At 37.5% G+C, this 19,364-nt stretch overlaps 1 protein-coding gene across 1 annotated transcript in view; it reads right to left on the minus strand.

Annotated features, from left to right (window-relative positions):
* Window positions 1–6,094, minus strand: part of LOC136849494 (uncharacterized) — a 209,336-nt gene extending 203,242 nt beyond the window's left edge. The window contains exon 1 of the mRNA XM_067122840.1: window positions 5,819–6,094. Within this exon, the coding sequence (XP_066978941.1) occupies window positions 5,819–5,896 (78 nt within the window). The 5' untranslated portion in view covers window positions 5,897–6,094. The remainder of the gene's footprint in view (window positions 1–5,818) is intronic.
* Window positions 6,095–19,364: the final 13,270 nt, after the last annotated feature.

A 19,364-nucleotide genomic window follows, 5' to 3' on the forward strand; every position in this document is an offset into this window, starting at 1 on the left:
ACGGTCAAATCCTGACTCTAGGTTGGCAATGGCATTGGAGTTGGGAGTGTGGGAGCTGGGTAAAGGATCAGGTGGTACAGCAGGAGAACTGGGAATAGGGGATAATACAGAAGCAGAAATAATAGGTACATCAACATTGATAGAAGACTTATCGATTCCTGGGAAACTGTAGTCTTATTGTCGTTCCTAGGAGATGCCTTTCTCTTCCTATCCCTCTCTAACTTAGATAGATGAGAACTAGTTTTCCACTATTTAGGGTCCCAATCTCTGTATTCCTCACACATTAAAGTCAAAGAACAAACCTGACCTCTGCAATCAATTTGCTGAATCAAAAATGGCATGAGAGGCATATTTCAAAAGTCTGAAAAAGTTAACTTAAGTTTACACACAGCCTTTGCTGTAATAATGAGGGGAAGACATACTTGCATCAGACATCATCAGAAAAGTTGGCATCCAAAAGTCAAGGTAAGGAAAAAATTGTCAAATCTTGAAAGAACTAAGGTCTTAAGAAAAACCTAACTCTAAATAATTGCCAAAAAGCTACCACGTAAATATACTTTACCAAATTGATCTCAATCAACACTGGTAATGAAATCCAAATTTAGCAGAGCAAACAATCTCGTCATCATCCGGCAGAAACAAATTGAAGTGATTTGCTGAGTTGTTCCTCTCTTTCCTGAAAGCAGGCGAGACTATCTACCTACACCAAAACAAAAGAATCGCTACGTGAATTTTCAAATTTTAGCTGCCAAACTAATTAGAAACTATAGCTATGTAATTACTTGGTGAGTTACATAAAAATATCCTTGTAAAATAGGGGTGCATCGTATGTGAAGGTGCATCTCCTAACTATGACAGCAATTATGTAGTTACACAACATTCAAGGCACTATCACCAGTAATCTGTTTTTTGTTTATCCATATTAACAACAATTTCTCTTCTTCATCTATTATAGAAGGCCTCTGTTCTGTCAAACTTGTAACCCCCCTTAGCAACACTAGCACTTTTTATTGCCTATTTGTGCTTTATAAATGTACTTACGATGGATCTCAGTAGCTTAAACTGAGACCCTAAGTCAGTCACATGAATGCCTCTTTCATACTTTTCAATACTCTCTTTTTTAAGTCCAATTGTGGTTCTTACCATTTTCCTTTTCTGCCTGTCTGCAATGGCTTTCTTGGGGCCCATGTTTTAACAAAATACAATACTAAAAGCTATAAAAACTAAGTAAAGGGATAAAAACACTCAAAGCACATCTGAGTGGGGTTTAAACACGTAGGAACAACGCCAACTAGCGCCGACTGACTGAATCACGAAACAGTTTGTTTACAAAAATCATGTGGTTTATCAGGTTGGATTCCAGTTTTTTGTTCGAACTCCGATGCAAAATTTACTCGACATTTCATGTCGAAATCCGATTATGTTGAGTTCTTATATGGTCAAGGACTGGGGTTCTACTGTACATCATTACATATCACTGTGGTTCTTTGCTTTGAAGGGTTGATTTATTATGTCTGGATAGTATTATAAAAATTCCTTCACTAACTGGCTGCATTGTAACACACGAGGATATATACCACATTTTCTTTACCTGATGAGCCAAAAACACAAGAGGGCAATTTTTTTTTTTTACCAAAATTGACAACATATCCAGTAAGTAACAAAATCCAATAAGTTGAGGTGCTAATCTACGTCTTGAAACATAATCATGACGATGTGCTAGGGCCCAGTTTATGAAAAAGGATGTAAAATTTCAAAGAATTTATAACAGTGATAAAATCAATGCATTCATTCACTGTTTTAGGTCATTTGTGACGCATTCCAAAACAACTTATACTGTTCTCAGTATGGATGTCTACTTCTGACAGATTTTTATCTCTTTTAGCAACATAGAATGGTTTGTGGTGGTAGGTTTCTGTTTCCTAATGTCAGCAGTTGTGACTTGGACCATCAACGTATGGTCTCTTGTTTGTAACTTTTTCATAAGTTGTATTTTAATAGAGATTTTTCACATTCACAACTGATCTCTGATCCATTTTTCCTGCTGAGAGCAACTAGATTTGCTGAACAGCAGCACCAATATGCAGTATATGTGCCTCGCTGTTGAACTTCTCAGTTCCAGAGGTCCTGTATTCCTCACACCGCTGGACTGTGAAAGTCTCCTGAGAATGTAATGCAATTGGAACTTTAAAAGTTCAAGCAAAGATGCAATTGTGCATTACTAACCTACAGCTGGTCTCCTTGCATTTTAATACATTTTTACCTTTTTATTATTTTTATTAATTAATTTTTTCCTTTTAATAAGTGAGATCTCTTCTTTTGTAGTTCCTTTTACCTTTCTTACTTCCTAATGACACACCATATTCTTTGGAAGCTTGAATATCAAGTCAGTGGCCCTAATGATTTTTTTTATTGAGCTTGTTCCTCATATGAACAGGGTTCATTTTCTGAATAATAATAATAATAAAAATAATAATAATAATAATAATAATAATAATAATAATATATAATAATATCACAATTTATGAAAAACAATTTGTAATAAAAAACAAATTATATAATGTGAAATATGTTCTGCAGTTTCAACACTTTCCGAACATTTGTTTTTCATATGGTTGTTGACCTGAAAACAAGATTGAAGATGATGCAACACTTGTGTGTGCAGAAAGTCTCCACTTTTAGATGTTTTACCAATTTACTATAATATATATATTTATAACAGTATAAAATCAATAATAATAATAATAATAATACAGGTTTTGTTAAACAAAATGGCATGTTTTCTGACAGCATTTATTTTATATAGAATGGTTTTGTGGTGGTAGGTATCAATTGTTTTTCCTGGAATCATTGCAAGTAATTGACCAATATTCATACCCGGTGGTTTGTGATGTATAGGAGGTAGTTTTTCAGTGGAATGATCGATCCATTTTTCGCCTTAGATTTCGGAACAGGGCATCATTCAGGACAGGATCATTGTTGATGCAATGGCTGTCAAAGCTGGATTTTTCATCCGTGTTTGTTGGTTTGTGGACTAAGAACCAGCTGGTCTTGCATTTTTTTTTGGCTTTTTTATTATTTTTATTAAGCGTCCTTTGGAAGGCTCCTGATTGTAGTGTCTTCTCCTTGATCTAAGCCTACTTTGCTGATCAAGTCAGATGGTGCGATTTTCCATAGAACAGGGCAGGTTAAATGACTGTTCCGAGAGATGAAGAAGTTTTGCCAGTCTCAACCTCCCTCAGGTGTTCGAAGGGTGTCCTGGGTTGTTTTTCTAGGCTAATGGTCGTCCTCGGCGTCATATCCGGTGGTTTAGTCTTTGGGTTGTAGGTGGGTGCAAGGGGCGCTCTTGCAGGTCATCCGGGTGCACTCATCTCACCCTCTGTGCTCTGGAGGTCGCTCCTCGGGGGCCGAGCTCTGGGATGTGGGTCTTGCCTGGTTGTCTCGGTTTAGGCTTGGGATGAAGGTCTCCTGAGTTACATTCCTGGTTTTCCTTCCCTATGCTCTCCAGGTTCCTGAAGGCTGTAGGGGAGAAGGAAGGTCTCTGAGAAGCGCTCTCCTGAGGGAAGGAAAACCGAGCCTTAATGTAACTCAGGAGACCTTCCTTCTCCCTACAGCCGTCAGGTGCCGAGGACAACCAGGCAAGACCCGCATCCCAACCCACGCCCCTCGAGGACCCACTCCAGAGCACAGAGGGTGATTGCCTAGTGAGATCTCACCCCGAGGATGACCTGCAAGATCGCCCTCGCACTCCACCTATGACCCAAAGACGCCCGATGTCGAGGACGACTTTAGCCTCGCCCGAGGACGCCCTTCAACACCTGAGGGAGGCAGAGACTCTGCGGGCTTCTTCACCTTTTGGGAACAGCAGGTTAACCTGCCTTCCTCGAAATTGCACCATCGCCGGTCAGCAGTAGGCTTAGATCAAGGAGAAGACAGCCAATCAGGAGCCACCCTTCCAATGACGTCATGGCCGGATATAACGAAAAATGAAGCAACTAAGTCCACAAACCAACAAACACGGATAAAAGATGAAAAATCCACTTATTACAGCCATTGCATCCTGCAATCCTGTCCTGAATGATGCCCTACCGAGGAGGGCGAAACTAGTCGACATTCCACGAAAACTACCTCCTACACATCACTAAACCACCGGATATGAATATTGGTCAATTACTTGCAAGCATTCCAGCTAAGAAAAAAACAATTGATAAGACGAATTGAGCGTTTACTATATAAAATAAATGCTGTTGAAACTGCCATTTTGTTTAATAAAACCTGTATTAAAGAAGGTCTTTCTCCTAATTTTACAAATAATAATAATAATAATAATAATAATAATAATAATAATAATAATAATAATAATAAATATAAAATAAATTTTTTTTACCAAGTTATATTTTTAGCATAGGCCATTTCACCATGTGTGTTGCTGAAATAAGTACATTTTGGTTTTCCATCAATCAAAAGTCCTGGTACTGTAATCGGACGCACACCAACAATTGCTGTTTGATACAGAGGCAAGGAAAGCACTAAACAAAGTGGTTTGCTCCAGAAATTTTGGTCAAAAACAGAGGCAAGGTAACATAAATGACAGGCTTTGTCAGTAATTGTACAGTTGGCCTAAGCAAACATTCTGAAAAATATAGGACTGGGTTACGAGCCTGATCCCGTCGTTCTACAAACTATTTTGTAATGTAGGTTTTGAACATTTCGATGTTTGTTTCATTAACAAATGAGGGTAATTCTAAGCCGGCTGTCCGCGGTGAGCTAGACTGTGGCTATTGGCGTTTTCCTATGTCATTTTACTTGCTTTACAAGAATTTAAAGTAATATTTTGTTAAGCCGGTTGTAACTAAACTGTGATTGACCTTTGAAGACTACACGGCTTGAATTACCTAACGCAGGGTAGGTCTAAGCTGGCATTCCGCGGCAAGCCCGCCCCCACCTCCATAGCTAAGCACTGGCAAAATTGCAGCCAGTAAACACCTCTAGGGTACGTTATGTTGGTATTTTTAGGGGTGTTTACTGGTTACAATTTTGCCGTATTAGGTATGGAGGGGTGGGGGGCTTGCCGTGGAATGCTGGCTTAGACCTACCCTGCATTAGGCAATTCAAGTCGCGTAGTCTTCAAAGGTCAATGACAGCTTAGTTACAGCCGGCTGACAAAACATTACTTTAAATTCTTGTAAAGCAAGTAAAATAACATAAGAAAACGTCAATTGCCATAGTCTAGCTCACCGCGGACAGCCGGCTTAGAATTACCCAAATGAGTGATTTTAGAGATGGTGGATCCCATCCTTAGGCCTATGTCCTACAATTTGGGGGACCACACTGGGAAAGCAGGGTTTGGTCAAGGTTTTTGGATGGGGGGGAAAACACAAACTGAGTAAAATAAAATGAGCTTAATACCACTGATGGTTCTCATTCAAATCAGACTCATGGAATGTAGGCTAGGCTACTAAAACAAACATCCTATCATGCACTAGAGTAAGGGCCTGGTACCATATGTTAGGCCAGGTTACCTGTGGTTGGTTAGATAATCTGCTAACAAAAAGAAACCCAAAAAAGCCCAAAGTAGGCCCACACATTAAAATATGGGGAAATGATCTTTTCATTTCCAAAATGCGGCAACGATTTTAAGGAAAATTTTACCAAAACTAGGCTAGGCCTAGGCTAATTATCATGCTATTCGGTCTACCAACGACTAACTAAAACTGCTACATTTCTTAAGCTAGGCTATAGTAGAATGGCATACTCCGAGTTAATAGCAATACTAGGCTACAGAAATCCCTTTGAAATGGGCTAATCTCCATCGTACCTGGGCATGTCCAGTTCGCAACTGCTCATACAGCAGAGACGATAACACTGCCCCGGAACAGCTGACGCGGACATTCATCCTTCCTTTGGGGGCAGCGACTCAAAAATTCTTTGCAAGATAATGGACAAGACACATCAATAAATTACACCACCAACGTACACTATACGAGCAACTCAAAAGCAACACTGGATCATTTGACACTTTCTGATTCACATTTCTGTTTGGAAGAAGAGGAAGGAAGGACTAGGGACGGACTTACAATCAGCTCTCCTATTTATGACGCAACTATTATGCAGTACTTTGAAAGGCGGAAAATTCTCAGTAATGCTTTTGGAAATTGTCTGGTGTGTTTTTAAACATCTTCCTATGAATAATATAATGTTCTTCGGGAATTCTTTTATTCAAGATGTATGGAGTTGGTTTCCGTAAATCCTGCAGCATGCAGAGCCAACTTTATGAACTATTCGCTGTATATTATTTATGATCAAAGCTGTCCACTGATATGTCTAATTCGTTTCTACTTTCATTTCTTTTTCACATATGGGCATTCTTAGCTGTGGAAGGTTGCAATACAATACATAGCCAGGTTTGTTTCATAGAATGTCACTAGGTAATTCTAATAAATGATGATGATGATTATTATTACTTTTATTTATTTATTTATTTATTGGTCTCTCACAGTCATCTTATTCGACTGTGTGTTTTTTATAGTGTGGGGTTCCGGGTTGCATCCTGCCTCCTTAGGAGTCCATCACTTTTCTCACTATATGCGCTGCTTCTAGTAGCACACTTTTCTCCATGAGTCCTGGAGCTACTTCGGCATCTAGTTTTTCCAGATTCCTTTTCAGGGATCTTGGGATCGTGCCTACTGCTCCTATGATTATGGGACAATGTCCACTAACATATTCCATATCCTTCTTATTTCGATTTTCAGGTCTTGATATTTATTTTTTTCTCTTTCTTCTTCATCTACTCTGGTGTCCCATGGTACCGCCACATCAATGAGTGATACTTTCTTCTTGATTTTGTCAATCAACGTCACGTCTGGTCCATTGGCACGTATCACCCTATCTGTTCTGATACCATAGTCCCAGAGGATCTTTGCCTGATCGTTTTCTATCACTCCCTCAGGTTGGTGTTCGTACTACTTATTACTGCAAGCTAGCTGATGTTTCTTTGACAGGCTCCAGTGGAGGGCTTCTGCTACTAAATCATGCCTCTTTTTGTATTGGTTCTGTGCAAGCGCCGGACCTTCGCTTGTTATGTGGTTTATGTTCTCGTCTTTCATATTGCACTTCCAGCATATATTATGTGAGATGTTATTTCCATCTATTGTTCTTAGGACATAGGCCTATCTGGTTCTTAGGACCTGATCTTGTGCAGCTGTTAGTATTCCTTTTGTTTCATTCTTTAGTTCTCCCCTCTGTAGCCATTGCCATGTTTCATCGCTGGCCAGTTCTTTTATTATTATTATTATTATTATTATTATTATTATTATTATTATTTGTAGCTAAACCCAACCGTATATGTCTTAAAAGCTTGAATAATTAATACAATGCGCTTGTATGCGTAGGCTACTATAAGTAACAGTAATACAAAACATCACCAAAAGCGATGTAGCAGTGAAAAAAGAGAATTCTGTGTGAGATATTTTTTTATATATTTCCTTGAGGAATCCTTAAACATGAAGTATGAGGTTGTGCATGCCATGTTAATGTTATAAATTACGATAATGATTATAACAAATTATCATAATAATAAACTAATAAAATGATAATAACTACAGAACACTTTAGAGTCCCTCTGCAGGAGCTACGATACTGACGAGAAAACACTGAAAGACAATTATAAAATATAAGAAGCACCTTATTTTGAAAACGTACATGGGCCCGCCTGAGAGGGAATTATCCCTGTGGAGGGCTGTGCATAAAACCAAAACAAAACAAAGTGAAATCTGACAACCACAAATAACGGAACATTTATCCAAAGAGAAAATCAACTTCAGTTTCGGCAGAATTGTAATTTTTGTAACCTTTAAATATTGATAACAGTTAAACTTCCAGATGGCATTACTTTGTCTGGGTGAACTAGAACGCACGTCAAGTCATTTAAAAGAAACGGAAATTACTTGATATTAGGAGATTTTTTTTTACTCGGAGTTGGAGTGCATTAGATAACGTTTTGGAACTTTCGTGGATCATGTCAAGATTAGCGAACCCAACATCTCCATGTCAAGAACAGCGAACCCAATGATCCCCATGTAAAGAACGGCGAACCCTTTCTGGTCCGAACTCCAATTCCACATGAGGGCTAGTACTAAACACGGCGAAACAGTGATTTATCTACACTGTTTCATCGTGTTTAGTACTAGCCCTTGGGGTGTCAAATGTATTTCGCCTTGTTTAGAACTAGCCCCTGGGGGATCAAATGTCTGGTACCGAAGTGTTCATGTCTAGAACAGCGAACCCGATTATTCCCATGTAAAGAATAATGAACTCAATAATCTTCTTGTAAAGAATAGCGAACCCTGCTGTGAGTGGGTTCGCTAATCTTGACATGATCCACTTTCGTTTCCTTATTGGTTCTAACTACGAACTGTCTCCGAAATTATCGAAGTTGTCCGTCAAAAATATTTTATTTCTGCAGCTCCTGTCCTTTCCTAAACCAGACTGTTCATTTCTTTCTCTGGCCTGTTTAGAACAAGCATAGTGAATATTTTCACCATAGCCTACCTAATTGAACTTTATCTGTAGTTACCACATTCAGTCAGGTACGTTTCTTTGATATCTTTGCTACGACTTCCAGCTCTCAGTCATCAGGATTCGTGTCCTCATTCCATTTTAGTTTCAGCTAAAATCAGTTCTGCAGAGATTCCATCATAGCCTGAGGCTTTCCGTTTCCTAAGTTTCTTTATTATTGAATCCACTTCCTCTTTTTGACAGGTATTTTCCTCTTTTTCACCCATGCATATTTCATTAACAATCCTCTGGGTGTTATTAACTCTAATAAAACTCTCTGAATACCTGGCTTTGTTAGTATCACCAGCCAGTTTTTCCAGATATTCTCTGTTATTTTAATTTCACTCTCTAGTCTCGCTAACTTAGCACCTATTTTGCGTTCTTCATTTCCTCCCTGAAATTTTCCTACAAGTGCCCATAGCTTTTGTATATTCTTTATTGTATCCCATGCATCATCCGACGTCTCAAATTACCGTCTTGTTACCTCATATACTAGTATTTCTTTTTCAGCCGATTGATTTACATTTCTGATATTAATCCAGTCTTCACTGCTTATCTGTACCTCCTTTAGTATTATATTTCTAGAAAAGCAAATGATTCGATATTTAAATGCTAAAACCTCTCCGCTTCCATCCTCAACGTGATGCTTGTTTTAGTGTTGCAGTGTTGGAAAAGATAAACTCAGGAAATTATTTTAAGTTTTACATGGTTTCACAGAAAAGCGAGAATTAGAGCAATAAATAACTTGCTGATTTGTTAGATAGGAAAAGGAAGCAGCATCCAGGAAGCACAAGGCCGCTTGCAAGATAGACGGGGCTAGGGAGAAGATCGATGCGATTCTGGTGAGGCTTCCTTGCAGGTTTATAAAGCTGGTCCGATCTTGCTTCTTTGGCTTGCTTAAATAATGGGTGTCTAATGTTGAGCAGCATAACTCTGGGTGGCTGTGCTCAGTCTACTACATGGTCTTTCAGTGACCCGCAAATGAGAATTGTACTTGCTTCTCCACAGGGAAGTGTTAACCTTGTATCATAGCTTGTAGATATCGGAAGCGACCACTTAGGAAACATGATCAGGTGGCACAGTCAGTATCATTCAAATGGGTGGCTAGACATAATATTAGTTAGTATCTGGGGGAGTGTTTGGTGGAATCTCTTCATTTTATGATAAGATTTGGTAAAGCAATAAAAAAATTAATATGAAATACAGTTTGAATAGACAGTTTAAAGATTCAGTCACATTTTCATGCAGCCAAAACAGGGCAAATTGATGTTACAGTGGCATAAGTGCTTAAATTCGAGAGTAAACGCAGCCATGAAATAAATATATTAAAATCAGTTCAAATTCCTTCCTGCATTGCTCTTTTTTTATAATCATCAATTACGTCAGTGATTCGATTGTGTCCATTTAATTTTTTTTCATTTAATCAGTAATACAGTAGTCCACTTTGCCATGAATTTCTCAATATGATCTGGTATTTAAAATATGATATTGTAATCTTTCATGCTGTGTCATGTCTTATATTTTTTTTCTATAATACTTAGGGCCCATAATTTTAAAATCTAAATTTTAGCTAATAGTTTTCCCTAAATTAATGATAAAAATAGTCCCATACTGAAAAAAGTAATTTAGCATTCATTTACTCATATATTAAGACTAACAAACATTGAAAAAATCAAACTGCATATATAAAATAATGACAGAATCGATCGGACAAGAAACAAGGTGATTCTAAAAAGCACTTGAGCTTAGACCGTTGAGGGTCAGTAATAACATGGAGATGTTATCTGTATCTCCTAGCATTATATTGTTTGGTATGCCGCCACCAGGGCAGCGCTGCTTGCAGCTGCAGACCCTTGCAGCCGTCTTCAAACACTCGGAAACTGAATAGGAGCATAGTGTCCTACAATTTTTTCCCATTATCTTCATGACGGTGTATTGTTCAGCTTATATTGGCAGAAATGTCCACAGGAATTCTTCAAGAGAGAATGGAATAATATTTCGCAGGTAAGCCAGGCAAACTGAATTGGCCCATAATTTTGTTAGTCCCCTAATGTCTTGTTAGCAGTAGATACGCCTCCTCTGTTTTCATGTCTTAGATTTTCAGCATATTATTGTGGCACATAAGTGTAGCGGCGATTTCAGTTTTAAAATCAGAACACCATTAATCTTATGCATGCCACACAACATTAAGTAAAAAAAAAATCTTGCTCGATATTAAAACTGCTTAGTAGTGAGCAGGCCTATCTGTTATTGGTTGTGTCAACAAGTGTAGCCTTTTTAACATGTTACTGTGATGCATAAGGACACCTGCTGTATTTTGCCAGTCATTTAGGATTCTTTGCAACAGGCAGGTCTGTAAGATACCGTCTAAGTCATAAATTTTTCAGTTTCAGACATGTAAAGGCGACGTCAGAGCTGTTTAGGAAAGTGCATTTTATGAAACGGTTTCTTGACGAAATTCCGAAATGCAACACTTGATAAGAGTATCTCAAGACGACATAAACAAACCTTTGAGAAAACTTATATTATTCCAAGAAATTAAAAACATTTGCATTTTTTATATGCGTAGCAAATACTGGTTTAATTTATGCTTTCATTAAATGATATGTCTCCAAGATGGGTGATAGCAAGAAAATGGAGTTTGGTAGCCCTACACCTATGTTCTCAAACTACTAATTTGGTAAGACACTATACCAGTTAAACCTTATTCTAAGTAAAATTTGATTTTTAATATATGAAATTAATTTCTCTATGGTAAAACTTACTGAAGCATCATGCCAAGGAAAAATAGCCTTTAAGAATGGTACCGACAAGAAAAAGAATTTTGGCCAAGCAAATGTTTGACTTATGCCTATTAATTCAGTAGATATTTTTATCGTTTTGTCCTTCTTTGAAGAATAATTTTATTCTAAAGAAGTCAAAATTACTTTCTTACGGTGGTTCTTATTTAATAATAATCTTAAGTATCGTTTCAAAACCTTAAAATAGAAAGAAACCGAGACAGAAAAGGCTAGCAAAGTCCTTTCTTTCTATTTTAAGGTTTTGAAACGATACTTAAGATTATTATTAAATAAGGACCACCGTAAGAAAGTAATTTTATTCTAAAGTCAAAATTACTTTCTTACGGTGGTCCTTATTTAATAATAATCTTAAGTATCGTTTCAAAACCTTAAAATAGAAAGAAAGGACTTTGCTAGCCTTTTCTGTCTCGGTTTGTTTACCAATACTGTACGTTATTCAATATCTGAGGTACATACAAATTAGAATGCAAAATTCTTTACTTCAACTATAACAGACCGCAGAACAATAATATTTCGAAAAATATTGTAGGTAGTGGTCAAATTAAATTAGAAAAAAGCAGTGTACTGACTAGTGTTTCGCAACTAGCATACTGGATTATATGAAGGACCAGGTGTTTCAGCGCGAGCACCCGAGGTCACAGGCTCAGGAGACCTCTACTCCATGTTACTGACTATGCGTTATACCTTTAATGGTAGGTAAAATTTGTCTCATTGCTGCGGAGTAAGCTTACAAGAAGCGATCTTCCAAATATTCCTCTGCTTTAAGCAGTGCCACACAGAGCATGGTATGCGCCACCTGAGCTGCCTCTTTTTTCTAATACGGCATAATCTGTTTACTAGCCCAACACCGATGTAGTTTATTTCATACTGCTGTAATATATTTTATATCATACTGATAATCTTAGACTTTTAGTTCCTCATATATAATCCTTTTATATTGGCTCTCTAGATTGAAGGTGAAGGAAGGGGACTTTTTCGAACAGGCCATGCCATTCCCTTGTTGATGAAGAGATGAGGAGTGCACTATATCAAGGAGAATTAGAAGTTATTGATAAATAACTGTTAATCTTTAGACAAATTCTTGAATAAAATAATGTCAACAAGAAAAGAAGGATTAACCTTGTTGTCAGCATTATAAGACAATAAGTCATTGTTATAGGTAATGTTTTATACTCTTTAAATCTTCCGGTTAACTACGACCTCTCTCTTTTATGGATAGGCGTTGGGCAGGTAGATTTTCACACCGAGAAAAAGCATTTTCCGACGCGGTTCATCATATTTGGTCGTCTGGCAGGCGGAAAGCATCTGCTAGATTGTTCATGCGAAGTTATTGGTGCTATACTTGTAGGCCTAAGGATTCTTACCCAGTACACCTGCCTTTCTCGCCCCCTCTAAGCCACTGAACGCCATAAGGGTTATCCATCAAACGAGACAGGTGTAAGTAATAAAAACCTCATTCGTCCTTCACGTCTAAATGGCGCTCGCTGCCTCCTCAATTGGTTGCCAACTACAGTTTTGGATCCTCCATTCACCCGATTTCCTCACCGGGAATTGAACTGTGCATTTCATTGTTTTTATTCATCTTTGCAGTTCATCATAATAAATGCTTTTCGAGTCCACGGGCCACTGATATTTCGGACAAGAGACAAGAACACCCATTTATCCTGGTACCATAAAATACCTACCTCGACTGCTCATCACATTACTCTAAGCTTGAGATAAGAAGACAATGATTATTACATCTGCAATGTCTAGTTTTTTTTTTTGTGGGGCCACCCTGCTAGAGGATGCAGCGTAATAAAAGAAAAAAAAACTATTTTCATCCTTGTTCTAGTAATAGGAATTAGATAATTAATGAGGCAATAACTGCCGTCTTCTTTTTCTCGGAAACAACCTTAGGCTACTCTTGATAAACATTATCACCACTAATGCAAGTAAATTCAGAGTAAAAACTATGACTTTAATCAATCATAAGTAGGCCTACAATTAGATGTCATTTTTTATGACGCAAAAGGCCTGAACTAATAATAATAATAATAATAATAATAATAATAATAATAATAATAATAATAATAATATCTGAAAACCAGTGAAGACGAGTGGCTAAGAAGTGCATTGGAATATACAGAAACAGGAGAATGAAAAACAGAACAGAGGAATGGCACAACAAACCAATGCACGGACAGTACATGAGACAGACAAAAGAACTGGCCAGCTATGAAGCATGGCAATGGCTACAGAGGGGAGAACTCAAGAAAGAAACGGAAGGAATGCTAACAGTGGCACGAGATCAGGTCCTAAGAACCAGATATGCCCAAAGAACAACAGATGGAAATAACATCTCATCCATATGCAGGAAGTGCAATATGAGAGACGTGACCATAAACCACATAACAAGCGAATGTCCGGCGCTTGCACTGATCCAGAACCAAAAGAGGCATGGTTCAGTAGCACAAGCCCTCCACTGAAGCCTGTGCAAGAAACACCAGCTAGCTTGCAGTAATAAGTAGTACGAACACCGACCTGAGGGAGTGATAGAAAACGATCAGGCAAAGATCCTCTGGGACTATGGTATCAGAACAGATAGGGTGATACGTGCCAGTAGACCAGACGTGACGTTGATTGACAAAATCAAGAAGAAATATCAAGACCTGAAAATCGAAAATAAGAAGGATATGGAATATGCCAGTGGAAATTGTACCCATAATCACTGGAACACTAGGCACGATCCCAAGATCCCTGAAAAGGAATCGGGAAAAACTAAATGCCGAAGTAGCTCCAGGACTCATGCAGAAAAGTGTGCTACTAGAAACAGCGCACACAGTGAGAAAAGTGATGGACTCCTAAGTAGGCAGGATGCAACCCGGAACCCCACATTATAAATGCCACCCAGTCGAATAGGATGACTGTGATAGACCCCCTCCCCCCAAAAAAAATAATAAAAATAAAATAATAATAATAATAAACCGTCAGTGTTGTATGAATGTGATACGTCTAGGAAACTGAAAAGGTATTTTCTTGTAGGATTTAGTATGTTAAAAGCGATAAGAAATCATTATGAAAGTGAAGTTTAAATAAGAAAATGGATACGGAAGAGTGATTGATCTGGAGTACAAAGGGGACGTTAGCATAGGCGTTAGGTAAGAAAATGCAGTTATTTTGACCATGTTGCTTAATATTTACATGAATGGAATAATGAAGAAAGTTATGGAATGCAAGAGTTGTAGGTTCAAATTTGTGGATTAAGCGAAATGGTTATTGAAAAGAGGAAGGCTCATGTTTGTGACCAATGAAGTGTGAATTATCCATAGGAGAGAAGTTACAGTAAGTGCTGAACGTCTGGAAATGAACACTGGTAAGAGTGAGAACATGAGTATATCTGTAAACCGGAAAAATAGAAAGATGTTTGTCAGTATGGCCAGTGGGAGAATTGGAAAAGCAGCGGGAATCCTGCAATAGCTGTGGCAATAGACGAAAGCTTCTGAGGTACAAGGTTTGTAAAGTATGCATAGTATATCGAGTCAAATTTTCTTAATGTATGTGAAGCTGCTGTATGCAAGTGAAAAAGAAAAGTAGAGTTTTTTTTTTCAGTTTCCGTCAACCATACGCGAAGGAAAGAAGGCTGAGTGAGGAAATGATGACGTGGCTAATAAGACGAAGGTAAAAAAAAAAAAAAAATGACACTGGAATACCACAAATGGATGAAAGGACTGAATAATGCATAAGCACTGGGAAGAAGGACGAAGCCAAGAGGAAAGAGGAAACGGAGGCATACTATAAACAAGATATAGAATCGCAAGAAAATGACGTCCAGTACAGTGACAAAAGTTCGAGTGTTTCTAGAGGTGGGTATGCAGAAAGAGGGTCGGCGTATTATTGATGAGTATTCCAGAACCGTGTACAGACATCTGATGTCTCATTTTTCTAAAGCCGTATATTTCCCTTTGAGGAAAGCAGCTTATTCATAACAATAATATGAACTATTATTCGCACAGATCTGTTCGGAATTCAATATTCACGTTCAAAATGCTGATATGTATGATTGATGAACATACTGTGCGCCTTGAGAGGGTGAAGCTTTTCCGGTCAGCCTGGAAACAATGAAAATTCTCTAGACACTTGTAGTGTGGGTGAACGATAATTGGAAACGATGGGTGCTAGCAAATGTGGTATCTTCGTTTTGCTTCATTAGTTTGGCGTGCATGAAGTACTGAATGGTTTACGACCTAACGAAATTATTGGTTAAACCCTTGCATATTTGTATGACCACTTGCATGAAAGAAATACCAATTCACCTTACAAAACATTAAGAAGAGCAACACAGGGAAATGTGTTATGTGCAATTCTGTTTTGTATTTACACGACTGATTTATCAAATGTACCACAGAGACGCGTGGCGAAATTCAGGCTATTTGTGGATTGCACCTAATTTCGTGCCTCTGTTAACCACATTGAAAGTACAACTGAGAAACTGAACAATATTCTAAGACTGTTGAGAAATCAATGGAATTTAAATGAATAAAACTTAATCAAAATAAGAACGCATTTAAGATAGTAGGAAATAAGAATAAGTTAATGAATCAAATTTAATGAGGGATCTATTATTAGAGTGAGGGAGTTGCAAAATAAAGCTACAAAGCTACTAATAAGATTTGCACCTCGGTATAGGTTTACCTCTGTAACGTTTGTGTTGAACTGGCTGCTGAGTAAAGAAAAAAAAAATATTTTTTTTACTCCTCAGTTTATCAAACTGAGGAGTTTGTTCTGTATTAGACAACCAACGAATGGTATCTGCGCGTGACTGGCTACAAATATTTTCGAGGTGTCTAAGCCATAATGCACTTGGAGCCATCTTGTTTGCAGCCTCAGAGTTTACATTAAACTCCACTTGATACCAGGAGGACTGAAGATATTAATTCTTTCAAAAAGAGTTTTAGAGAACACTTTTCTGTGGTTGGAGCTAGATAAAGAAACCTGCAGGTAAATGTTTATGATGTGAAGAGGAAAATTTAAATCTTGCTACGGAGCTAGAAACTTTTATATAGAAAAATAACAAAGTAATACCTCGCATTAATTGCGTGTGACAAACACAAAGAACTGTACTCAAATGCTCGTCGCAACCATTTAATGTATTATTTAAAACTACTGATATTTCCTCGCGTTCCGTTGACTTGAAAAGGATGCATTGAGTTGCGTTCACGTGGCATTTGGAGTACGATTTTACGTTGTGACTTTAGTTTGATCTTTTCACACTTTATATATGATTGTTAAAGGTTCTACTGTGGTATATGGATTATCTTGAGCGCCACTTTGGTAACAGTAAGGAAAACCCAGCTATTTTGCTTCAAATGAAAATGCAGTTATCATAAACAAAATTCTCTCCCACGAATTCAAACGCGTTCGCTGGAAGACCCCCAATCTTTGTCAATAGATGGCGTGCGCTTCTGTGTCCCTTATCGATGTGATGGAGAAAATAAAATTTCAGACGATTTTCTTATCAAATGTTTTTCTTTCAATCAGAACATTATTATTAGTATATTCAAATATTTGCTTTCAAAAACTGCATATTGAGTTTTTACTCGTAAGAGGCCTGATCCTTCTTAGAAATTTAAAAAATCGAGATCATCGCGCCACAGCAGCGGTATTCACGTTCATTATCCCATGAAAAAATACTGAAATCACATACAGACTTTCTCAATATGTTATTTTAGTGAAAAGTATTTTATAAAAACTATTTGAACATTAGTTAAATGTTATATTGGAATTATGTTGCTTTGTCATTGTTATTATCCTTTTTTATCGCATTGGTATTTAACATCATTATTATTCATCGATTGAAAAAGAAAGAAATAACTAAAAATTCTATGATAATATCGATTAAGAACACTAAAATTGGCAAATTGCTAATATTTTATTGAAAACATGAACAATAACATAGAAATTATTTCAACAACAAATCAGTATCTGTCAAACATGGCGTCTATCCGTAGCCGTCATTGACCTTTCTCTTGTGTAGAGTGATTTTTTCAGTGAATGGTGAATCCAGTAGTGTGACCTGTGTAATCACAGTGTATATAAAGTTCTGGCAGAATGGCGGAGCCAACAGAACCGCCGATTAAAGATGTGAAAAGGCCAGAGGATGTAGTTAAAGTGGCTATGGCGGATAACTTAAAGTTTGCCGTTTTAATCGGGCTCATTGAAGTCGGCCAGGTTTCTAACAAGGAAGTTGTCAACACCGTCTTACAATTGGTAAGTCGTAAATGTATTACCTTGCAACCTGCATAATTCTGGAAAATGGCCTGTTATCGTGAGGCATGTGGCGTTGGGTAATGTTTGAACGATTTCGTCTGCTAGAGCGTCATCATCACTCGGTGGTTGGGTATCGTGGCGGGAGCATATACTCATATTTACATACCTGTAGGACTCAATTTGTGGCTTATTAGTGCATTGCCAGGATGTAGGGAAGTTGATTGGTGCCCTGTCAACTATCCAAACACAGGATTTAGGATTAATGTTCAGTGGTCGACGAAGCCGTGATAGGTTTTATTTTGTTATGCTTAGTGAGTGGCCCATGTAGGTAGAGACTGACTGCGGATTTTGTTGTTCAGTATACGCGTAGCATTGCATTGATGGCATTGTTGTGTACTGTCATCCTTGCTTTACTGGAATGACCGTCCTGGACACGTGACAACCAGTCTTTCACGTTGTCAGTCTATGACCCTCCGAATAAAATTGAACTATCTATATCTGAAGTTGAAGATTAGCTTTAATGTCTAGTTTAGCGTTTTTAAAGTTGCAGCTCATACTGTGGGAATAAAAGGACTGATGATGACTCAGATGTACATGTTTGCAAAAGATGAGTAATTTTATAGAACTGAATTTAGTAAAAAAACTTTGCGTCGAAAATGTACAACAACTTTGGCTTCATACGCAAAGAAATTGTAGTAGGCCTAGTTCCGAAGCCCCAGTTGTGGTCATTAGCTCGTTTTTGTTGATGAAAAAATACATACATTGTACATCATCAAACAATCCCTTCTCATATTTATAAGGGAAAAGAGCTAGATTTATTTGAATTGTTCCATTATTGTCAATAATTAATCGGGCAGTTTTATTACTGATATCCTAGGCCCCTTTCCAAACTACTCTTTGAACAATATAATTGCCATTATCTAAACAATTGATGACAGTTGAACTGGATAGCAATCATTTCCTTATGTTTGAGTGTAGTTTGGTAAAGTTGTAAAAGCTGATGTAATGACAGTAATGAACGATGATCTCTTTGGTTTTGAGTGCTGCTTTTTACTATAGCTGCATTCATTTTAAGGTCAAAATTTATTTTGCCACAGAAAATCCCAGTGTTACCATAAACTGATTTAGCGAGGCCTTTGTTTTGAAATTTTGAGTACTGTATTGCTTCACATATGTATAATCTTCTATGGACTGTTTGTACTTTATTGGTAGGCCTATGCGTAAGATTGCCAGAGTTAAATTAAGGGGACATGAGTCATTGCTGATTATATATTTTATGCCATAGAAGATTGAGTTACTTTATTTTGTTCAGCAAGTTACAATGGTCCTGTTTTTCATGTGACTTGGTATCTTGGATTTTTTATGCAAATATAAGCTACGCAAAAGAAAATATAATTCAGAGTTTTGTAAGATGAATTATTTTTATGCTTTGTGCTCCTTTGCATGAGCCACGTTCTTGTGATGACATATCCTTTAGGAAAATTTTGCACTTGGTGAAGGGATGGTCAGTGACTTACAGAAAATAACTTCATATAATATAGACTTAGACTTTCGTTATACTGTACTGCATTAGCTTAATCAAAATCCAGATCATTTCTGAAAGGCAGCAAATAATTTTGTTGATTTCTGAAAGGTAGCAAATTATTTTGTTTTAAATGGCTAAAACCCAGTACGGTACTGTAGTGTTGCAAAGGAGTAGGCTTATGCTGGCATTGTAAGTGATCAGTTAAAAATGAATGTTGAATGGTAGTTACTATA

This window comes from Macrobrachium rosenbergii, chromosome 21, assembly GCF_040412425.1.
Source record: "Macrobrachium rosenbergii isolate ZJJX-2024 chromosome 21, ASM4041242v1, whole genome shotgun sequence".
In the NCBI taxonomy this organism is placed as follows: Eukaryota; Metazoa; Arthropoda; class Malacostraca; order Decapoda; family Palaemonidae; genus Macrobrachium; species Macrobrachium rosenbergii.